The 25,413-nt window shown below is 39.6% G+C and overlaps 1 protein-coding gene across 1 annotated transcript; it reads right to left on the minus strand.

Annotated features, from left to right (window-relative positions):
- Window positions 1-1,327: 1,327 nt before the first annotated feature.
- LOC145784886 (protein transport protein Sec23A-like) lies at window positions 1,328-14,757 on the minus strand. The gene is made up of 18 exons (XM_082596724.1): window positions 14,487-14,757; window positions 11,018-11,075; window positions 9,449-9,604; window positions 9,087-9,254; window positions 8,477-8,568; window positions 7,900-8,044; window positions 7,071-7,229; window positions 6,723-6,838; window positions 6,043-6,166; window positions 5,420-5,590; window positions 4,938-5,044; window positions 4,257-4,410; window positions 3,878-3,955; window positions 3,581-3,742; window positions 2,578-2,664; window positions 2,343-2,467; window positions 2,171-2,270; window positions 1,328-1,928 (listed from the first exon to the last, which is right to left on the minus strand). Exons 1-18 carry the CDS (start codon window positions 14,705-14,707, stop codon window positions 1,839-1,841), a joined length of 2,313 nt encoding a protein of 770 aa, XP_082452850.1. The 5' UTR covers window positions 14,708-14,757; the 3' UTR covers window positions 1,328-1,838.
- Between the last annotated feature and the right edge of the window lie 10,656 nt (window positions 14,758-25,413).

Genomic DNA, 25,413 nt, shown 5'->3' on the forward strand with positions numbered 1-25,413 from the left:
GATGATTTAACAATTCTGAGAATGGTTTCATTGACTTTACAGGGTATAAAAACCTAGATATAGACACCAAAACTACATGTTTTGGTCATATGAAGACCTAGTTATGGTCAATTTACTGTTATTTTAATGGTTTGGCGGCCATCTTGGATGGCCATATTGAATTTATAGGCTATCAGATAATTCAACAATTCTGAGAATAGTCTCATTGACTTCACAGGGTATAAAAACCTAGATACAGACACCAAAACTACATGTTTTGGTCATATGATGGCCGAGTTATGGTCAATTTACTGTTTTGTTCAATGGTTTAGCGGCCATCTTGAAAATAACCACTTTCCGGAAGTTGGATTCCTTAAGAGTTTGAATATGTTAGTACTGACACTCAATACTAATCAAATCAGTTGAAAAACCATTGGTAACTTATTGTAACCAAAAAAGTAACACCAACAACAAACAAGCGACTACAATAAGAAAAAAACAAGCAAAAAATTAATACATGACGTCACAATGACGTCATTAATAACATAATTTTGTGCGATTTTTATCTCGTGTATTTTGTAGTGGCAGTCAGTCCAAATGTAAAAAAATAACGTATCTAATTGCATAAAAATGCCGTGAAAAGAGCTCAAAATTGACTTGGGGGGAATCCCCGATTTGGGGGTGATCACATGACCCAAAAAGTTGCGGCACCCACTAAAATTGAAGTTAGATTCATCAGCTACAAAAAAATGCAAAAAAACAACGTGTAACACGTTTAGCCTAAAGATGCTCATTTTTGCCCCTAAGGGCCTGAACTAATAGATGGACTAATTATCCGGTAACATTTTAACTATGGGAAACTTCACCTTGCCAATCTCGGTAACCGGCCCTGCGTCAAAAGCCCCTACAAGTATGCGAAACTCAGAAATAAACTATCAAAGCTTTGTCAGTCCGAAGATAAAGATTCAAAAGCAACCAACCACGCACCCATTCAGACGGTTCAATAAAACTTCACATTCTAAATTGTATCACCTGAGGTAAAGCAGGTCACTTGTTGGAAGAGGTTACTTCGCGACCGCGTTGCATTTCCTGATATTCAAAGTAGTATAGCCCAGATGATACATATTCCATAAAAGTTGATCAGGTCACTGTCTACCTTGGGTACGGTAAAATTCTGTCCCCCCCCTTCCGACTTTTACAGTTCAAACCATTCATTGAATTGTTCCAGCTGCGGTATAACCCAGACAGCAAATCAAGTCGTTTTATACATTGATTCAACGTCTGCAAAATCAATTCAAAAAACGACTGATTTGCTGTCTGGGGAGCTCTGCATGTAGCACAAGTTAACTCTGATCAATCAAGTAAAAGTATAATTTGTAATAAAGCGTGTCACATACATTGCAATGCAGTTGGAACGAAAAGGTCAATGAACACATTCTAACAGCAATTGACGAAGTTGGTTTTAGTAATATCCCACATCACCACCAAGAAATACTGTTTAGTTTAGCCTACTTCAAGCAGCTGCTGGTCGCAATGGATTTCCAATTTAGTGTTCTACCATCAAACACTTCATAAGCAGCTTCTGGATAGCTTCATGTCGAAGCGAATAACGTTTTTCTTTTGTCGATATGCCTCTTTATCCATTGGCGCTGACAAAACTTTGCCAAATAATAAAGCGACGACAAACTACCCAGACAGCAAGCAGTCGTTTTATACATTGATTTACCGTGTAAAAAGCGATTGGTTTGCTGTCCGGATGAAGACGCAGTAAAACGGCTTACACGCAGTAAAACGGCTACGTCTGCTGTGACGTAAAATCAACAAAAACCTGGCGCAAAGTCAACTATTATTGCAGGCGACTAGCTTGAGCTGGACACAGCTAACTTCTTCAGGTGGTCCATAAACACTTGTAAGCTGACGTCATCCGTAAGCACAGGTGCAGAACCGTCCTAAACGAAAGCAAAAAAAAATCAGGTGAAAGGGTCTTGCCAGTATTCCAGACAGCAAAATCTGTCATTTTTACATTGAATCAATGTCTGCAGACATTGATTCAATGTAAAAATGACAGATTTTGCTGTCTGGGATCGGACTTTATTTTTAATAACTGAAGCTTGAAAATTATTCGGATTGGCAACTAAGGCCAATCAAAGTAAGCTGAATCACTTCACCCATTGCACTGCAGGAAACTTACGGGCTGTCCTCCCCACATGGTGTTGTTGTGTGTCTGGGATGGGTTGACCTTATGGAGCAAGAAGCGGGCCTGGCTTCCCAAATGGTGTGTCTCAATGTATCTGCGTTGTGAAAATGAATGTTTAAAATCTGCTTCACAAGCAAACAGCACAAGTTATAAATTTGTTCCAAACCTTGGGATTGGAAATCTAGTTGCAAGAATATCCCGCGCATCATCAACAGGAGCTTGAAGAAGTTGACGGAAATTTTCGTATTCCGTTTTTTCGTGATATCCTGCTTTCTTCCACTGGTCTATCGTCTGTGCAAATTTATCTTAACTTGAATATTTATCACGTGAGTCAAAACAAGAAACTGTCTGTGCACGAGAGAAACCACGAAAGTAAAAGCCTTCTTCGAGCTTCAACTTACCTCGCCGTGATAAATAAGAACTTGGAAAAACGTATCCAGCAATAAAATCTTGTCAGGTTGGATGCTGGTGCTGTCCAAGAGCACGGGCTGTAAAATAATTTGTATTTTCAGATTAACTGTAATCAGAAGTGAGATTTGCTTATATAAACGAAGTGGACATTGTATGCTATCCTGCTTAAAAATTTTGGAGATAGTTGTGAAAAAGTGTCCTGTTAGTTAGTTCACAGTTTTACGTCCTTTGTTTCCGGTATTGCGAGGACTGGACGACAGTAAATTTCGATCCGGCTTGATGGAGCCTTTCCACGCACTCCTGTCTTGAACATCGATCGCCACAAGGTAACCTTTCGGAGGTCGCTCCGCATTTTATCGCACAACCTCTTCTTTGGTCGTCCACATGGATTACGCCGGCCTACTTCCATCGACTGAACCTTCTTAGGCCAGGAGTCCACTTCCATTCGTTGTACATGGCCATACCAACGGAGAGTCCTCCACCGCACGACCTCTTCTACTTGGTGGATACTAAGCTTTCTTCTCAATTCTTCACTGGATACTCTGTCCGCCAGTCGCTTTGAGCATATCCACCTCATCATAGCATTGTCATTATGGATTAAACGATTGATGTCCTCCGCAATGACTGGCCACGTCTCACTGGCATGAAGCATTACGCTTCGTAATTGTGCATTAAAGTTCGCTTGGCAAGCAAATGCTTACAAACAGCATGATTGCGTAAACTCGAAAAATCCATGTCTTCCTCCGGGAATCAAACTCACATACAATGCGGTGTGCAAAACCGACAAAGCTGAGGTTCACATAATGCTTTCTCAAGCCAAACACAGAATGTCTTCAACGCTCCAACAACTCATTCCGATAAAAACAACTTTCAGCCAACACCGCGAAGCTTGAACGCTATTTGCAAATGAGAAAATTTTTGGTTTGGTTTAAAATGACAAGGTAAATGGGTAAGAACCATAAAAGTATTCATGCCAAAAAAAAGCTATCTTACTTCTGGCGGTCCGTTGAAGGAATAGCTGTATAGGACGGGCTGTATCATGATAAGGGAGTTGGTTAGATCCTGTCTGTCGAACTGGTAGCGGTGATACGCGGTTTCGTCAGGGCTGTGACCGAACACTTGAAGAAAACTAGACCGCCGCAGATGGAACATAAACTGAAACAGAACAAACAATCAATCCAATTCGACTGTAGCTAAAGCATGGTTTAAATTGTAGGCAGATAGAGGATTACTGTCACGCTAAATTTATTTAGGAAGAGATATTGACAACGTTACATTAGTTGCACTCACCTGCGGATAGAGTGAAAAGTTTTCCGCAAAACGGAACGTTTCCGGAGCATCCTTCTGGAAGTCGCCAAACTTTTGACACTGAAAGGGAAGAAAAACAATGAGCGGCACAGCAAGTACAAGGATTTTGAGTGAACTATTTAAGAATAGACCAGGAGGCTTTCCGAAAAGTAATCTAAGTCTTTTTCATCTAAGTAATAGCTCTTTTCATAAACAAAATAAACCCAGAAGTCAATGAACCGACGCAACAAATTAAATCGAGACTCGTGAAAACATTTGTAGCGTTTTTATGCCATTTGATGAAAATTCAACATCGAGTTGTAAAACTACATTACGGTTTATTGTGAAAGACATTGTTTAAAAGAAACCACCAGATGCTAACCAGCCTAATCAACATCCGATCCAGCCATCGAAGAACATCAGGAGTGTCGTCGTTTTGTGAACGATGGATGGCTAGCCTTGCCATGAGCACTGCCGATGCTTCCTGGTCGAATCCAGCCGTGATGTGTTGCTGTCCAGAGGCAGGATCTGCCCATCTACGTCACGAATGCAGATTTTAACCTGGTTGTTGAGACCCAGACAGCAAAACCGTCATTATTACAACGTCTGCTGACGTAGAATCGATGTAATAAGGACGAATTTTGCTGTGTGGGATCGGAAGCATTTTTGTCACACGATAGCAAAGTTAGAGCTTCGACAGACTTTCATTTATCGTACCACAGACATTTGAAGCCAAGTACCACAAACATCCAAATGTGCTGCAAGTGACTACATTGCTCTTGGTGGCCAACTGGCAAATGTTGCCGTTGAAATAATGTCAACCGTAATTTTTACAAGTTTTGCATATATGAAAATCGTTTCTAAAAAATACGATTGATGAATTAAAACGAATCTCTTGCTTTTATGGCTGGTTTTTTCATTTGTTTATGTCAAACAGAATCATCGACACACAAGCACTGCCTAAACTACAAATGTGCTGCTACGGCAAGTGCACGACAGAACGTAAACCGGCTTAAACTCGATTCAACTAGATTGCGTGAAATAAACTGGAACCTAAACTAACGTTCTAGCGACGGTGGTGACTCTCGTTCTCCGTTGCCCGCTGGAGTGGACGTACTGCGTGATGAACTGAACCGTGCCTCGTCCGCCTTGAGGTATCGGGGCGTTGTGCTGGAATGAAGACACAGGCGACTCACAACATGTAAAGAGCAAATTTTTCGAAAGCGTACATTATGCTTGAAACAAACATGCTTGAAATAGGCGTGAATTAAAAGCTTAGCTTTTGCCAGTTCTTGATCAGCCACATCACGAAATAAAGTCAAACACAAATGTATTTAGTCATTGAATACAAGATCGGGTTTGGTAATCCTAATGCATAACTTTTACTTAAAGCCACCACAGCAACTTGCAACCTGTGAACTTTAAAAGTTTCAACCTAAACGACGAGCGAGATGCAGCCAACCGTGATTCAACGTTTGCACACGTTGAATCAATTTAAAAAAACGACTGATGCGCTGTCTGGGATGGACGAAACAAGGCATTCACCTGGTTCACCACTTCAAAGTAAACTCCGAAGGCTGTAGATGGATCCAGACCGCTGGCTTTCCACTGGCACGTCCCACCAATTCCTATTTCAGTCTCGGATACAGCTGGCCCCTTTGTGCCAAGGGACACACAAGGACCGATGATGCCGTTCACTTTGATTTCGCGAGACGTCTGCGAAATCACGTGTTATGTATTTTTAAGGCGTTTTGTGGAACCGAAGTTATCTTTCAATTTTATTTGAAAATGTAAGTTTCTAAAAATTTACGCTGCTAGTATAACAATAAACAAATGAGAAAAAATGGATGCAATCGTCGTCGTATCCAGGCTTACGCCCAGTGGTTGAAGATTTAAATTAAGTCAACGGAAGGCAAGGAAATCAATCTTCGTGTCCACCTTCAGGCATGTCTTTAAGTGTCCTGCCAAAGACACAGCCGCATGCTCTTCAGCGGTGTCGAACATGCGCCCTATCGATTTTCGCTCCAGGGCTCTCAGCCTCTCACCACTCGGCTATGCAGCCCACAATGGATGTAATAACAAACATCAGTGCAAAATAGTAAGCGTTTTAATGATGTTAAAAATGTTAAGTGCTGAGGTAGTTTAGGTGAAAAATAAAATCTACCCACTTTTATTTCCATGACTGCATTGAACGCCATGTTGAATTCTCCTTTCGAATCTTTTGCAAAAACCTTTTGAAACGTTTGCTTGAAAAGTGACGTGTTAAACGAGTCCCCCATGACCATCAGGCCCCTGTAAGGCAGAAACAACATAACAAACCATTCTTGTGTAGTTGACTTGAAATTAATTGGAAGTTTCTGAAGCATCACAAAGAGATGTAGACTCCATCGCAATATATAGAGACTTTTTAGAAAAATTTTTTTTATCACACTTCCGGCTCTGTTGCTGCTTGGCTGAGGGACTACAGCGCTTCAAAGCAGAGATCACGAGGTTTATCAGGCTTTGCCAAGAAGCAAAATTCAGAACAAATAGTGCTTTTAACCTAGCTTGACCAGTAAAAATGGCTAGTTGACCTCTATCGCTTAAGTGCGAGACCTGAGCCTAGGCGGTATGGGGATGCTGAATTATCAAGGCTTGTTATGATATGACGTAAAGTTGCTTTACCAGGTTTCCACAAAAATTTCGAACTGTAGGCGACTATTACTTTTCAGCCAATCCTAGGAGGGGGTGCGAGATCTGGTTGATAGTTACAAAGAGGCGCCGACAAGGCAAAAGGTTAAGAACCGCTGGCTTAAGGCAATACAAAAAATATGAAATTCATAACACTAGAGATTAGTATTTTACTTACCCGGTTAAATTCGCACAGCATTTCATTTCATGGAGTCCCGTTTGGTCAAGGGCACAGGAAAACACATCAATGACATGGCCGTTATTGGCAGCCCTGGTAGATAGCGCTTCGTAATGCTGCAAGGGTCAGTAGCATGGTCAACGTTTTTTTAGAAGTGATTGAAGAAATGATTGCACTAACATAAACCCAGACTGCAAAACCGTCATTTTAACATTAATTTAACGTCAACAAACGTAAAAATGACGGAACTTGCTGTGTGGGTGAGACTTTATTCTGATGAGAAAGTTCGTGAATTGAGTGATCAACGACAAACTTAAACTACCTTAAATTTCGGAAAGCAATTCTTACCTTAACAGCCTTCTTGGTGTATTTGTTGTTGTCTTTTTCAATGTCGTTCCATGATCTTATGGTATTCTCCAAATTATCATCGATGATCATTCCTGGTCCTTGTGTGCATGGCCCACCCATGAATAACATGACCCGGGACGCCACGTTGGGAAAAGTGCACTGTGAAAGATCGAAGTGATACTGACTTCAAATTCAACCACTGCGCATGGGTACAAAATAGGAGTGATAAGCAGAATCATGGCTTTCATACAGTTACCAAAAGTTGGTAAAACTTGGAAAATTCTGTAGAATGAGACAAATCAGGCCGTATCTCATGGTAGCCATGACAGAACCTTTGGGTTACGTTTCCACCAGAACAATGGTGACGATTAAATGACATCAATTCCGTCGAAGTTGAAAGAAACCTTATATTGCTTCCATGAAATGGGAATTTCACCTTCCGTAAGGTCAAGACTTTAAATCAATGTGAAAAAGGACTGATTTGCACTTTGCAGACTGTGTTTAGTCGATTGTTCTCGGTAAATCGTTTGTTTCTTGCGTTCGGCTTTTGCAATTTTTTCATGTCACGCGACCTAGATTCGAACCCATCTCCTATCGCGTGTTGACCTGACGTGTGGAACCACACGGTCACCGAAGTTGCCACTTATTCTTAACCCAGAACTTATGGTGGCGTAACTTAACACATTGTAACATCAATCCAGCCAACAAATTCGTCCAAAGAACAACACAAAAAGAAGGAGTTCTGCTCAAAAGGCTGGGTTTGCATTGTGGTGGAACCTTGTTCTATCAACTACCTTTTCTATATAAAAGCAGTAGGCAAGCTTATTACCTCTAATAATCCAACAGCGATAGAAAGAGCCGCCCCAACTGACCGCACAGGCCGTTTCCCCTGAGTCACCGGCCACGGATCACGCTGTAGCTCGCCGAGCAGATCGGTCACAAACATGTCGCATTTGTGAAGTGGTTGTAAAAATCTGCACGAGCATTGTGACGATTTTCAAAATAACAAACATATAAGAGACTTAATAAATCAAACATAGTTATTACTGTCTGAATCCTTAACAGCCTGTTTCACCTATACGGATCATCAGAAGTTCTTATTCAAATAGAATCTAAATAACAAATAGATAATAATAAAATGATAATAATAAAATAATAAATAGATTCTATTTGAATAAGAACTTCTGATGATCCGTATAGGTGAAACAGGCTGTTAAGGATTCAGATAGTGATAACTATATTTGATTTAATTCGCTCTGCTTTGCTTTTTTGCTTAACATTGAGCACTTTTTGTAGTATTAATAGTTTTCATTGTTTTAAGAGGCTTAATAAGTTTTTTTTTTCATTGCGTACAATTACTTTTGATGAACGATACTAATTAGAACGTAGTGGAAGTTTGGTCAGACCTGTTGGCAGGCATGTTCTGTGTGTTGGCTTGTTGTTGTCCAGGCTGAGTTGCAGGCGCCCCACCAGACATTTTGTTTAAGCCAAGCATCTCCTATAAACCAAGAAAGCAAAGTTTTTAGTGTTAACAAAGAAGCATAATATCTATTTGCTATGCCAGGGATATTCTGAATATAAAAACATAAAAATGTCGCGTTGTAGCGAAATTGTTTGATTCTTTTCGTTTACGAATTTTAAACGTGACATTGTTGATTGTGTCAGCACATCAAAATCTGTTACACCTTATGAGTGGGTTAACAAACTTTGGGACAGTGACAAAGTATTTAACTTTTGCTTTCCACGAGTGCAATGTCCATGTTTACTCAGACTACTTTGAAGCTTCTCAGTTATGTCATGATGGTCTTTCGTTTAACGACTCCTGGTTGGTTGGATTTAATCACATGATGATAATCAGAATACGTAGCAAAAAAATGGGCAACTGAAGCCCCTTCTCAGACAAAATCAGTCATTTTTTTACGTTGATTAATGCAAAAAGCGACTGATTTGCTGAAAACTAAAAAATAAACATAAAGGTACCAAAAGAACTGATCACCAAGCAGCATTATAACTTACCTGGATTTGTTTTGCGGCAAGGCTTTTCGTTCCTCTGAAAACATAGCTCTTTGATATTCCTTCCGTCCCGAGTTCATGCACTTGAACCATACGTCCGTACGTGATTAGGCCAATCAAAGCATTGTTTGGGAGAAGGCTCAGTGACATTTGCAAGGATTCTTTCATAGCCTGTTAGAAGTAACAGTTTTACAAGCAACTACTGCAGCTAACGTGAAAATATATCTATAGGCTACCTTCAGAAAACGCATTGCATATTTGTGATGGTTTGCTGTTATGAATTCATAAAAGAGCAACAATTTTTAATTATAATATAAGAAAAATCATATTGACACTCCAATAAAAAATGTGCTTGAAAAATCTACTTGCAAATCTTCTTCTTCCATGCATGTGTCCAGAACGAACAGAAAAACGGGACCAACAGGTGCTGGTCCATGCACTTGATACTCAAGCGTGGTAAACTGGGGGATCAGCTCAGCAGGCTGATGTGTTTCCGATATGGCAGCATAACTGGCTGGGAACTGAAAACCAAGGTTAAGAAGCAATTCAATCTACATGCACAATAGTAACCATTTAATAGCCAAACTGTACAGTTTGACCAACTTTGCTTGTTTTTACAAATAAAAATATACCAACAGTACTGGTATGGCGGTATATAAGTAAACATGAAAATACTATTTGTGTAATAGTTAAAGTTTAATAGAGAGGGATATAATCTTTGCATATGTAGATCATGTTGCCAACAAAATCAAACTTGCCCTCGATTGAAAAATATCAATGACAATGATGGTGACCTTGTGGTTAGAAGGCAGAGCAAGACAAACAACGATATATATGATATACGTTTTGTAGTAGTACTCTATCCTACACAGTACACAGACAATCAGACATACAAGACTATCAGCACTGTGCAATGCACTTTTGGTACAAACATACAAAAGCAAAGCACTTTTGGTACAAACATACAACTTCTGTAACACATTTTTCAAAAATTAAATTCGTTGAACTGAAACTGACTAATTGAATACATTCAAACACCAGTAACTCCGAAAAGTTAAAACTTAAATACAACAGTTTATGTCTGCCATGGCATCGAAACAGTGACAGACTTCTGTTATCTGGGTGATCGGATAAATGGAAGTGGTGGATGTGAAGCAGCGGTGACAACAAGGGCAAGATTGGGCTGGGCAAAGTTCAGGGAATGTGGGGAAATGTTGCATGGCAGAAAATTTTCACTAAGGATGAAAGGAAAAGTATATCGGAGCTGTGTGCGGCCTGCAATGCTATATGGTAGCAAGACATGGGTATTGAGAGAGAGTGAACTGGCAATCCTGAGAAGAACGGAAAGATCAATGGTGAGAGCAATGTGTGAAGTGAAAACGAGAAGGGAAAAAAGGACTGAAGAATTGTTGGATATGCTAGAGATGAGAGAGACCATAGACCAACTGGCAAGGGCAAATGGAGTAAGATGGTATGGACATGTGATAAGGAGGGAGGAAGGAAGTTTTCTTAGAAAGGCACTAGATCTAAAGGTGGATGGGAAGAGGAAACGCGGTCGTCCAAGAAGAACGTGGAAACAACAAGTGAAGGATGAGTTTAAAAAAGTCGGACTGAAGGAGGAAGATGCAAGGGACAGGGTGAAATGGAGAAAAGGGATTAAGACAATTGCTGCGCGGAAACAATCGGCCACCCCCACTAGTGGGGAACAAACCGACGATGGATTATGATGATGAACAGTTTATAACAGTACAAATGTGTATGTTAGGGTAAATCAATCTAGGTTTGTTCGTTTCATGTTAAGAAAAAATTACTAACCACAACATAAACACAACAAAAATTTGTAGTCTGAACTTGATAAAAATAAAAAATTGCTGACTGTGAGCTTTCCAACACAAAATTAGGTGAAAAGAAGTAACTGTGGAAGCAATACTTACTGGGTTTCGTTGATAACAAAAATTGCAATTCCAAATTTTACTTCTGTAGTCCACTTGGCTAGATTAACAAAATACACTGTGTGTAAGAAATCTCAAATGTCCTAGAAACTTTATTTTAAGTAGCAGAGACAATCATATGACCATGGAGATTAAAACCATAAGTCATTACCGTATTGGAAAATCACACGAGTTTAAGTTAAACACTTGGCACAAAAAAGTGTTTGTTTCAATACCCTACTTTTTATCTTACATTGAGATAAAAGCACAATAACATTATGAAACCATTCCTTGGAAGATACATTACATACGCTATACGCATCGAAAAAAACACCATTCCTTACATGGCAAAATAGATAACTGACCCATACAAAGACACTATACAAATTACATTAGTGTTCAACTATTCATTTTAACATTAAAGTGCCTCTGACAGCTAAATAAATTCGCTAAATTTACTTAAGATACCAAAAAGATGACACTAACAAACTTCCCTGACCAGCAAATCCTAAAAAATACCAACAGGCTACTAAGTTACACGCTTGCAAACTTTCGTTCACTTTCGGCAAATCTGGCACTCATTCAATTGCGAAAATAAAAACGGCAACACCGCTGTGACATCACAGTAAGTGGGAAGTATACATTCTTTCTCTGTGGTGACTTGGTAAGGTATAGTACATCCACTGCAAAACGTGAATGTGTGGGGCTTTGTTGGTCTAAACTCTAAAGCAGTGGTTCTCAACCTTTCAACAGTGAGGGACCAGCAAATTTTTTAAAAAAATGTTCGCGAACCGGCAACCAAAGATCGTAGTGAATAGAATGAATGTTTGTAACGTTTTGTTAACCAAAGTTGCCGTTGCATATCATATATATACAAGGTTTTAGCATATGATTTGTATTCAGGACGAAAATTGGAATAAAACGGCAATTAAATCAACTCAAACAGAAAAACGTCAATCCATTTGCTTGGGAAATTTGCTACTGTTACGCTGCCAGTAGCCTATGTGAGGAATACGAGATTTCTGTAAGAAGTTTCTAAAACATGTAGCTCTGTTTCGGCATCCAGGCGATTTCTTTACTTTGTTATTAAAGCTAGAGATGAAAAAAAATTGTTGTTTCTACATAGCTAGTTGAAACAATTACCATCAAATCGATTGTTTTGAAAGTTAGGCTTGAATTCGTTTGCAAGAGATAACCAGAAGTGTGACAATGTTTTTCGAATCTGGACTGCAAAGTAGAAGCACAACAATGTAATTCAGCCAGACTTTCTTTTTCATGAAGATTAAGGTCGCATGTGTTGACATCATCGATGCATGGATTGTTTATCCAAATGTTTCCATGTCGAGAATCTTCATGTTATGAAAAATGAACGTCAAAATTGTTAGCTAACTCTTTCAAGCGTTGACTCACAATGCTCAGCATCTCTTTTTACTTTTTTCACCACTCCATTTCACCAGCATTTTCCACAGAAAATCGGCTTGTTTTCATTCCATTCCGAAGCCCTATTTTCCGCATAGTCTTTGAAAAACAAGATCTTTGCTTTCTTAAACTCCGGTTCTGGCAAATTTCCATTGCAGGCCTCACTTTATCCCAGAACTTCAAATTTATCTAATTCCAAATTTTCATCTCCAACAATTTTGAAATTTTTCAAAATCAAGGACAAAATTACCTATTTGGTTATGTATTTCTGTGTTTCAAAACTTTTTGAAAACTACACGCAATTTGTCACACTCACAAAAATATTATCAACGGCACAGAAATAGGTCATCAAAAAGTTCACCTTTATTATCAAACAATTTTACATGGAGATACGTCCGTTTTACAGCTGTGCATGTTTCACAGTGCGATCACAATTTTACAATGCTAAGAACTCCATATTATAATAAGGCAAGCTTTGCAGAAACTAAGATCTTCTGCGGACCGGCAAAAAAAATTACATGGACTGGCGGTTGAGAACCACTGCTCTAAAGCATGTGCAAAATAAGAATTACCGAAATGAAAAAGTGAACTTATTATTACTATTATATATCAGGTTTAGATCAAATAGGTTGAGTTTATTTTGATCAAACAGCATCTCAATTCAATTGAAATTGCAGTTTCGTAGGGCTACAATTTTGATAATTATTTATTTGTCCTAATCTGACTATAGCCATTTGCAGTGTAACAACAGTATCTCACAAATGATGTTTTCAAGATAAAGATTTTGCTGAACCTGCTCCTTACCTTTTTGAGCCAGAGAATTCAGCAGAAGAAATCTAGCTACGTAATACCGTGCAGGTAGCTACCCTATCCTATCAAACATTTGAGAGTCTATGCCACTGTGACATGTTTAAATAACTGATTTGTTTGCAAAGTCACCACCAACCCGACTTGGATCTTCCCAGCGTGCTGGGAACTCTAGGTGGTGTGTTTGCCACAAGTGCGAGTCTATGCCCCAGCCCAATGAATGTGTATGTTGCCATGAAGTGCCACAGACGATAGAACTTTTGAAGAAAAACGCATCTAGTTGTGTTACAAATTTGACCGATTTTGAGGCACACTTACATCCTGCAGCTCTGAGGACTTTTTTATGAGGAGCAGGAAGAACTGGAGAAAAACCAATAAACCGAAAAAAGACCTATCAAACGAGTAAGGATGCTACATTAGGCTAAAAATACCCTAAATGCTAAAGAATGCACACTAAAAGTAGTGATTATATTTCCTTGCAGGCAGTATCGGTTAGTTGCCTACAGGCATGTGTTAGAGTGGATGCTACAAGGTGATGCTCTCGGAAGCAACAATCGGATTGTGCTGCCGTCGCCCGTCATGCATTGTTTGGCGAATCCGAAACAATTTTTCAAGTCCAGATGGCCGTTACACCGGATTTCAATGGCCAACTGAAGGCACATTATGAGAGAGAGAACTCTTATTCATTTATGAATAGTGATGAATGATGATGAATTAAATAATGAATGATGATTCGTACGATTTCTTCATTTTTCACTTCAAGTATATTTTAGGTTTTGTAGGAACGTATCCAGTACAGTTTTATTAAACTACAAAAAACAATAAATCTTTGAAAAAACCAACCGCTTGTACCAACTCTGACGAAACTGTGATTTACCAATTACATCTAGGAAATGTTTGTTTCATCCGTCGCTGACGACGCCCACTTAGGATGACGTAACACCACCAAAGTGGTCCCAGGGCAGTAAAATATGGAGTTTTGCCCATGGTGGCGCTGTAGAGCAGTCGTTTGATATAAATTACGCCTTAACCAGTCAAGCTTCGAGGTTACGATTAAAAAGTTCGCTATGCATAATTCTGCGCTCGGAAATGCTTACTTGTTATATACTATACTTGGATCCAACCTGTCAGGGGCACTTTAAGGCTAACTACGAATTTACAATACCAGTACCTGAAACAATAGTTTTAAAGAAAACTTTATACCAACTAATAATTCCATTATTATGATGCAAGTAGAAAAACTTACCATAACGGGTTTAAAACTGCCCGGCAAGTGTGTCGAGTGCAGACAATAGGTTCGTACTGAATTGGAGGCAGGTCAACTCTTTCTTTTAATGGTGTGAACAAACAAGAGACTGGTACCACCATTCTTGTGGCTTCCAGCCTTGAAGATGGCCAAACATTCCAACTCCAACGAATTCCATCCCTTTCTTCATTTTGCAAAATATATTCTTGATATGTTGTCATTATGGTGTTTAGACCACAATTGATATAATTTTTAGTCACGTAATACAATGATACCTATATTCTATAATAATACAAATAGTCTTAATCAACTGCATTCTAAAAGTTGATCTGATCATAATGCAGTTTAATTGAGGGAAGCATAGCACATGATGGTATTTTAGAACATCTTCCATTTAGCCATCAACATTTTAGAATAAGAATAGGTTTCAGAGCACATCCTGGCCTGTATCATATATGATAACCTTATGCTTTTTTTCTAGAACCACCACTGTTTTCACTCTTTGATTGAAAAAATATGCTTACACAATAAAGAGTTTTAACACAGTAAACAGCATTAGTTATTGCAGTTAAAAGATGTTCCTGAGAGATGACCCAGCTCCTTCTTAATAAAATATTGCAAAATTTAGAATTGTGATATAGTCTATGTGTGTATTTGCAATTATTTTTTCAAGGAGCTCTGAAAATCGTATTTGTTAACTTAACCACTCTTGCATGTGACGTTTGCATCGGTTTACTTTTTGTGAAAAATTGTCCGAAAAAAATATAGTCAATTTGGTCAAAATGTCAGAAAAAATATGTACACGCTCAAATCGATTTCACTGATTGCAAAGAAGCTTCTTGCGCCACTGTACGATCTTTTGTCAATCGGAAATACAAGACATAGACTTAGTGTTTAAACGTTGATCCAATGTCTTGTTATATGTGATAACGCAAATACAGAAGTCATTCTTCGAAATTAGCGTGGGCAATCGGCACTTGCCGACGCAGATGCGTGAATGGCGCATTAGCGTTGGCAATGAAAATGTTGAGGCCACAGGAGCGCTTGTAAGGACCAAAAGATTACAAAAAAAAAGTAATTTTCTTGGACTACACCAGACTCTTACTATTGCTGGACTCTTACTATGTTTTATTTGGGTTACTTCCTACTTCGCCGGTGCTTAGACACGTGCCCAGCTGGGAGAATTGAATCTTTTATAAAAATATCACCCTATTTGCATTGATTCAACGATAGTAGACATCAAATTAGTCTAAGCATCTACTCCTTATCGCGCCTCGCGACTTTGTGTTGCTCGCAGTATCCCAATTGTGCCGAAATTATGTTAGTGTAAACGTAAATCGAGGCAATCTTTTCGCGGGCAGCTATTAATTTGTTACCAGTACCTGGTTGAGCAATTAACGTTATTTTATGATAATTCAACGTCACTAGATGTCGAATTAATGAAAAACAAACGTAAATTTCTTATTGGGTACTGTTGCTACGCAATATAACCCGCCGGGAAAATTAAATCGATTTGTGTTGCCTCGAACATTGAATCAACCCAAAATTAACTTACTTTTCCCCGTGAGTTATATAACGTAAATTAGTGTAAGTTCAGCGTGCGTATCGCGTTGCTCGCTTTATCGCTAGTTTTAGTATTATTACATCACAAGAAATCAAACAGTGCGGTCATGATAGACTACTCTAGTATATTTTTTGCTTCTCGCTTTACATGTTTTGGTACAATTTTTTTGTATTAAACGTTCACATGCAATTGCCGAGGCAATTTCAACTTTTGCCGTTTGGCCTCGACAATGTTTTTGCAAAAGTAAAAATATGCTAATTTCGAAGACTGGAAGTAACGTTTGTCTGTTCTAACTTTTCTCAGATAAAACACGACAACGTTTCTCAGCGAAACTTAATGTTGTGGCTAGTCAGGAAGTGCAAATTTTCGTTTGTATCAGCTACTTCAAAGGAAATATTTTCATCAGAAAAAATGACCGAAATAAATAAAAAATGACCGAATTTTTTCAAGTCATTTCGGACAAATGACCGAAAAGTCTCAGCGAAAAAAAAACCCTGGAGGTTGGGAACTCACCGAATAGTAGCAGACCCGATAAAGCAGCACCATAATGGTAATTTATTGAAATCCAACTATTTCTAATCTGGGTTTTTTTTTTCGGTCATTTATCGGTCATTGACCGATTTTTTAGCAAAATGTTGAAAAAAATATAGTCAATTTGGTCAAAATGTCCGAAAGAATATGTATATATAATTATATATAGTCAATTCGGTCAAAATGTCAGAAACAATATGTACGCGCTCAAATCGATTTCACTGATTGCAAAGAAGCTTCTTGCGCCACTGTACGATTTTTTGTCAATCGGAAATACAAGACGTAGACTTAGTGTTTACACGTTGATCCAATGTCTTATTATATGTGATAACGCAAATACAGAAGTCAGTCTTCGAAATTATCGTGCGCAATCGGCACTTGCCGAGGGGATTGCCGACGCAGATGCGTGAATGGCGCATTAGCGTTGGCAATAAAAATGCTGAGGCCACAGAAGCGCTTGTAAGGACCAAAAGATTACAAAAAAAATAATTTTCTTGGACTACACCAGACTCTTACTATTGCTGGATGTTTTATTTGGGTTACTTCCTACTTCGCCGGCGCTTAGACACGTGCCAAGCTGACAGAATTGAATCTTTTATAAAAAATATCACCTTATTTGCAGTGATTCAACGATAGTAGACGTCAAATTAGTCTAAGCATCTACTCCTTATCGCGCCTCGCGACTTTGTGTTGCTCGTAGTATCCCAATTGTGCCGAAATTGTGTCAGTGTAAACGTAAATCGAAGTAATCTTTTCGCGGGGAGCTAGTAATTTGTTACCAGTACCTGGTTGAGCAATTAACGTTATTTTATGATAATTCAACGTCACGAGATGTCGAATTAATGTAAAACAAACGTAAATTTCTTATTGGGTACTGTTGTTACGCAATATAACCCGCCGGGAAAATTAAATCGATTTGTGTTGCCTCGAACATTGAATCAACCCAAAATTAACTTACTTTTCCCCGTGAGTTATATAAGGGTGAATTACTGTAACAGCGTGCGTATCGCGTTGCTCGCTTTATTGCTAGTTTTGGTATTATTACATCACAAAAAATCAAACAGTGCGGTCGTGATAGACTACTCTAGTACAGGCCTCGAAATTCCGGCGGTCATGGCGGACATGACCTCCAGAATGACCTCGAATGTCTGCCGAAGCCGACTCATTGGTCGGTCATAAATGATCGCCGCAAAATTCTTGACAAAAATAGAGCTAATGCAGCAAAAATGTATTTTAAATTTGAATTATTACAATTGTTTGTTTAACGCGAACAAATACGGAGCTGAAACAATAATAGTACAGGCAATTGCTTTAAAGATCACATTAGAGTGGCGTTGTTAACGAGCTGATGGCAAAAGTAGCCATTTTTACATCATTTCAACGCCTTGCAATGTTGCCTTGAAATAAATTTGTCTGAACTTTTCGGCAGGATATGTATTCTAATTTTAACAATGAGGATTATTGCGTTACATTGATCGTTTGTTAAAAAAAAACGTCACAGAAAAGCAAGTCTCAGCTGGATTCCGTACGTGCTCAGGCGAATGTGGCGACCTTATTCACGCTGATACTGATAGAAATAGAATTTCTGCACAGAAGGGAGGGTGTTAGACTAACACTATTGTGTTAGTTAGTTAACACTAACACTATTGAAGGCTAACACTATTGAGTCACTAATGCGCATTTGTCTGGACGGTCCTGAGCTGGAGATTTACGACCCCGCGCCGGCATTAATCGCTTGGCACAACGATTCTATAACGCGAAAACCACGGAATAAGTGATCGTAGTTGCTTTTGTAATAAGAAAATTTGGATTGTTGTTTTCAATTGTGTTTATTGCGTCATTACACGACTGTCATTAACGCACTGATTTATTTGCAAGCAATCTGCTCCTGTATACTTCAGGGTCGGTTAATTAAGCCATCAACCATTGCAGAGTTATTCTGTTGTAGAAAATCTTCTACAAACACGACTACACATACAATACTGTAGTGTGATTTTGTGCAAAATCTACATGCAAAAAATATGTCCGGTTGAGATATTAAATGTCCGCTGAAAGGGCCAGTCCGGTAGGACATGCTTGACCGCCGGAAAAAAGTACAAATTTCGAGGCCTGCTAGTATATATTTCGCTTCTCGTTTTACATGTTTTGGTACAATTTTTTCGTAATAAACGTTCACATGCAATTGCCGAGGCAATTTCAACTTTTGCCGTTTGGCCTCGACAATGTTTTTGCAAAAGTAAAAATATGCTAATTTTGAAGACTGGAAGTAACGTTTGTCTGTTCTAACTTTTCTCAGATAAAACACGACAACGTTTCTCAGCGAAACTTAATGTTGTAGCTAGTCAGGAAGTGCAAATTTTACATCAGCTACGGTACTTCAAAGGAAATATTTTCATCAGAAAAAATGACCGAAATAAATGAAAAATGACCGAATTTTTTCAAGTCATTATGCGAAAAAATGATCGAAATAAATGAAAAATGACCGATTTTTTTCAAGTCTGTATGCGACCATGAGCGCTTTTCTGTTAAGCAACAAAAGTTTGTGACTACACCTGCTTACCGACATTGGGCAGGGCGACACACAGCAACAATAACTGCTTGCTGCAGCAATGTGGTTAAACAGTTATATAGCCTACTCATTTTTTTATTAGGAAAATATTTTTGTATAATATAGGCCTAGATATTAGAAACATACCGTATGTTTGTATCTTAGTTTATGTTGCTGAACCGAAAAATTAGGCAGACTGCAGCCTAAGTCAGACATATTAACATCAAATACTAAACTGACTAGTAAACTGAATGGTCATTTTGTTTCCCTGTCAGAGACCCAGTGGTGATTTGCAAAAAAAATTTCCAAAGATTTACAATAGTTCTTTCCTTACATTGAAATGTAAGTGTAAGTAAAAGCTGACCTTCTAAGATCTTTCACTTCCTTCCTCTCGCATTACCGTATGTAAAGCACCAGTTTTTATGTGATAGCTTGAGAAAAAAATATAATAGTGAAGAATTGAAACAGGTTACTCTAGTTTATCCGTGCCATTGTCAAGTAGGCTAAAAGATGAATACAAATTGGTAACAAATAAATAAGCAAGTGCGATTTTTATAATAACATAGCTAATTCATCACAATTGGTTTGGTTTTGAATCTTTATCCTCAGACTGACAAAGCCTTGATAGGTTATTCCTAATAGTTTCGCATACTTGTAGCTACGGTAGCTCTTGACACAGGGTCGATTATCGAGATTGGCAGAGTGAAGTTTTCCGATTGTTAAAATGTTCTTGCCGGGGAATTATTCCATTCACTAGATGCCACTGAGTGAAGAGCAGTCCTGAAATGCGTTGCTCAAGTGCACACCACGAGAATCGAAGCAGCGCTGTGTCCTCTTGAGCTGGGCGCGTAACCACTGAACTAATGGGGTGGATTATAACACACTAGCTTCTTCAATAAGCACCGGGACACCAAACAATGCCATAATAAGTCTACAATAATTGAAGTGGCTCTGCCTGTTTCTGAACAATAATGAACATGATTTTTGTAGCATAAAGATTCAACAATCAATGAATAACTTTTGAATCATACGTATTAAACTTATGAACCTGAACAGCGTCACCTAACGACGCATTATAATCTCGACACGTCATTCAAGTCCTTTGACTTTTGGCAGGGTTCGACAAAATATCGAACTAGCCCAAACCTATTGCATTGAAATCAGTTCAGTTTGTTTTTATTTTTGACCATCACAATGAAAGAACAATACATAACAAACATAGCAGAGGTCTAAAAAAAAAAGAAGCAACAAAACGCGAACGTTATAACATGCATGATACCAAAGCAGGGCAATCAGTTTAAAAGATGGCACGGTCGCAATAGCCTACCTCAATAAAATTTTATAAGTTTAGAAAAAAGAGAAAAAAAATAGGCTAGTGGATTTATTTTTAACAATTTATATGAGTATAAAAATATATCTAAAAAAAAAGACAGTTGCTACCCTACGTTGGTCGACCTTGGTAGGTTATCAAAAGCGTTGATGGTCTTGAGGGGAACACTCTTGATGCGTGAGCTCATCACGTAAAGCAAATCTGAAAAAATATTTGCACGTTGGACTAAAGTACAGGTCCCATACTCAGATACTGATCTTTGGGGAATGAGAAGATATGGTAATTTTTTGTAATGACCCTTTTTATTGAGGCTAAAGATTTATCCTTTCATCACTTCAGATTGGTGATATTTTCCTTTCTGCACCTGGTCACAGCGGTAAACCATAATCTCTTCTTGGGAAAATTTTAACATAAAGTTCCCTAATCCGTTCGTCTGTATATAATGACCGAAGAAACACACACTTGAACTTCTTTTCAAACAGTGTATTCCTGTAAAATTAGCCCGAGGCTACCGAAAACGAGGGGGTGCAACGCCTACACCACTTAAACTGTCACTACACAACAGATTACTTGGATAAAAGACGGAACTTTTGTCCAGCTAGCAAGCACTAAGCCAACAGTTAAATGTGCGGCCAACTTTCAAACAATCATTTTACGAATGACCAGAATAGATATCAATATCTCAAATTCACGTAGAAAGTAACTGTGACGCAATAAATGAAAGACAATTATGAAGTCATTCCAACAGGTGTTTAAGCTGATGTAATATTTCCTGTTTAAACAGGCCCAAACAGGTCCAAACAGGTCTTATGAACGATGGTGCAATTTTGGCACATGCTTTAGGAATTTCCATGACGTAATATTCAGTAGACTTGAACGGTTTTTATATGACGTTTGATTTGGTGAAAATTGTCGGGAACATAGCGGCCCCTAGTTATGACAGTCTGACATGGCATAACTAAAAAGAAATGACGACAATTGTGAGCCAATGAATAAAAACACATGATACACAAATTGTTTGAATCACTCACGTTTAAGTTAATATGCAAATACAAAGGGCATGCAAAGAATGAACAGCAATAAGAATAAACACGACGATACATGAAATTGGTACCATAGGTACACGCTAAATGACGCTATATACAATGGTTGCGCTAATAACCGACTGTTCCGGGCTCAGACAAGGGTCGGCCACCGCAGACAAAACCAGGCTCAAACCCTAACACTTAGGTGTTCTTTACGGGGGCGAGGCACGAAATATCCCTCAACACGTAGTCTACTTTCACTTTCCCCGTACTCTCATCATAGTTGCAGACGGCAACTTTGGCTCTACGAACCACAGGCTTCCCTTTCCTAATTTGTGGAACTACCTCATGCACCCTCCCAAGTTGATACTTCCCACGTTTACCAATGTCTTGGAGAGAACCTACCACTACAAGTTGACCAGGCTCCAAATTCTCGGCCATTTTTAGCCATTTTTTCCGGCCCTGAAGACCTGGCAAGTAAAAATCGATCCATTTATTCCAAAACTGCTGAGAAAGTGACAAATTGAACCGATAATCCCTTCTTAATTGGTCACGATCATGTGGTTGCCCACAGCACAGTATGGGTCTAAGTATGGGGTCAAAAGTGAGGCAGGGGTGATGACAGTAAAATCCCTAGGGTCGTCACTCAAAGGTACCAAAGGGCGTTCGTTCACGATCCGAACGGCACTACTGGTGTACGTAAGCAGTTCAATAAAACTGGGCTTACGAAATGAAGAGTCCAAAATGTGAAAGAAGTATTTGGTCATATCGGCCACGAAACCAAATCTTTCAAGCCGAAATCTAGCCAAGACATCTGCCAGAGGGTTTAACAAGGCAGACAAGTCAGGACAAGAAGACATTACATCATTTACACAAGTTCCTCGGAATTCAGATTGTTTTAAAGCCTTCTTCTTTAAATCAGCAGCTCTATCTGACGCAAACACAAAATTGTTAGGTAAATCAATATCTTCCTTCAACGGTACAGGTATCTCAAATCGACCACCTTTCAACTCAATATTCGGTTCGACAAGTTCTCTAGCCAAATTATCATTGCGAGACAATTCACAGGTTTCATTTTGCAAAGTCAAATCCTGAATGACTTTATTCAGGTCTGCTATTTCCATATCGCGAGACTCAATTTTACGCTGAAAGCCAGAGATGACATCCGACTCTGAAGACGTCTGCACTCTGCACACTTTAGCAACGCTTTCAACTAAGGGTGACTTACCACCACAAGCCAACCAACCGAGAGGAGTGAGCAAAGCATGCGGTTCACTACGATTGTCACCAACACGCTCTTCTTTTGCACACATCAAATAAGCGTTGTCGTTGCCAATCAGTACATCTACAGTACTACAATCATTCAAATGAAACATATTCACGTCATGAAAATGACGGAAACCACTTAAATCTTGTTTATGGGGTAAAGTTTTAACATCGTCAGCCCAAGCTGGGTTAACCACCGAGGTTATATCACAAAACAGTTCATCAGTCTCTAACGACTGGATGTTGAGTTTAACAAGGTCAGCACAAGTAGGTTTCTGACCAGCCAGAGTATCTATTTTAAACGACGCTTTATCATACGGTTTAAGACCAAGTTCGCACACCAAGTCACTCGAAACAAAGGTCAACTGCGAACCAGGATCATGCTGACAATACACCAACTTCGATTTGCCAGTCATTGGATTCAAAACACGAGCAGCAGTAACGCGGTTAAAGGCTGCTTTAACATTTCCAATCTTAACATTACGCACAGGAACTCTGGCACCAGCATCATCTTTACCGACCGAATCCAGAGAATCACGTGACGTCACATAAAAATCATGCAGAAGAAAATAGTGTTTCCTATCGTTGTTAGGCCCACACTGACGACAGTTGTTTGCATGATTACAGTCCTTAACCATATGCTGGCGCAAACAGTTCAAGCATTTTCCAGCTTTCACAATGACATCTCTCCGACCTTTAGGTGTCAAGCGCAAAAATTCTTTACAATTAGACAAAAAATGATATTCAACTTGACCACGTGACGAACAACAAAAACATGCCGGTATGTCACTACGTCTGGCCACACCGCCGCGCGGTGCGCCAACAGCAGTCGAGTACTGCGAACTCCCTGAAATCACATTATCATGGGGTTTTACCGACGTCTGCCTAACCGGACATGAAGGCAATTTTCCTTTGCCAAACTTTTTAAAATGCTGCGACTCACCAGAATCGCCCATTAGCATAATGCTAAAATCAGTCGACTTGCGCGTTTCCTCCCGTACTACAAAATCAAACAAACTCTGAAAGGTAGGTTCCTCAGTGCTACCATACTGATCACCTAAAAAGTCAAGATAACGCTGCTTAGCGTCAAACGGGAGTCGCTTAGCCAAATCCAAAACAAAACGTCCTTCTAATTTATCACGCTGACCATAAGCTTTCGCGTAAAGCAAACACTGCGACAATTCATCTTTAAACTCTTTCAAATCACTGGAAGAGATAGAAGTCAATTTGCTACCATAGCGATACTTTCTAATTTCTGGTTCTGCGAAAAGACCTCCACGAACCCCAAAACGTTGGGACAAGCGAGCTAACGACATTTCTATCCTGTCTTCCTCTGACAAGCCAGGGGTGTCAGAAACCAAATTAGCAATCGTTTGTGCAGCTGTTCTAACACAAGCTGCTTGCAACAAAGTCAAACGAGTTCCCTTAAAGGGCGAAGCTGCCATCAAGGCCATAACACGATTTTTAAAGAAGACAAATGGCATATTATTACCATCGTAACCAATCAAGGCCGCCTTATCGAAGAACGTCCTACTATTTTGGTATTCAAAAAAGCAATCCTGCTGTTGAGAACTCGATTTAGCGGGAGAAGACAAGCTATATCCCTTAATGGGCTGAGTGGGCTCAGTCACATGCACAGCCCGATCACGATCCTCACATACGTTAAAATCAGGAGACACGATACGCCTCTCACAACCACCCAAATTACGTGTAGCTGGGCGATCAAAAACTAGCGGCGCTGAAAACTGTGAAGGGGGCAAAGCATTACTGCTAATGGCGGCCCCGTGACCTGTACGCTCTGGGGGAGGAGTTCGGTTGTAATTTGCAGACCTTGGCTCTACAGCCTTCGGAAGATCCTTAGCCGCGGCCCCGAGACCTCCTGAAACAGCTGGAAAACATGTGGATTGTACAGGTCCACTTACGGATTGAACAGGCGTGTGGAAAAGGTTAGGTAAATTAAACTGTGATTGATGTTCACTTCTGGAATGCCTAGAAGAGCCCTTCCTAGAGCTACGCCGGGAGCCCAACTCAGAACGATATTCAGCTAAAACTACCTCTTTACGTTGTTCGGCCCTCAACTGAGCGTCTTTGAGTGCGAACTCAGCAGCTCTAGCTTCGGCTCTCGCGGCGGCCTCAGCAGCTCTCGCTTCGGCCTCAGCAGCTCTCGCGTCGGCCTCAGCTCTCGCGGCAGCCTCAGCTCGTATGGCCTCAGCTCGTATGGCCTCAGCTCGTATGGCCTCAGCTCTTGCGGCAGCCTCTGCTCGTGCGGCAGCCTCAGCTCGTGTGGCTTCAGCTCTTGCGATGGCCTCAGCAGCTCTTGCTTCGGCCTCAGCTTGGATCTGGAGCTCCTCTCGTCTTAACTGTAGGTTAATTTGTGCAACTATCCGTGACGAGCTCTCAGACATCCTAGTGCTTACATTTGAGGCGCTATCCTCAGGATGTATGTCAGCATCCAACCTATCTGACAACTCACTTTCTTTTTGTTCGAAGTTATTTTTTAACGAGTTAAATTCGGGATCTACCCTATCACGAAGTTCTGCTAAGATTGCAGAGTTAAAAATTTTACTCAAGAGAGCATGGAAATGCCGTAATTCCTCTTCTAAAGTAGATAACTTAGATCTAAAAATTAACAGTTCCTGCTTATCACTCAAAGAACCTAGGGC

Source organism: Aplidium turbinatum, chromosome 15 (genome assembly GCF_918807975.1).
Source record: "Aplidium turbinatum chromosome 15, kaAplTurb1.1, whole genome shotgun sequence".
NCBI classification, from domain to species: domain Eukaryota; kingdom Metazoa; phylum Chordata; class Ascidiacea; order Aplousobranchia; family Polyclinidae; genus Aplidium; species Aplidium turbinatum.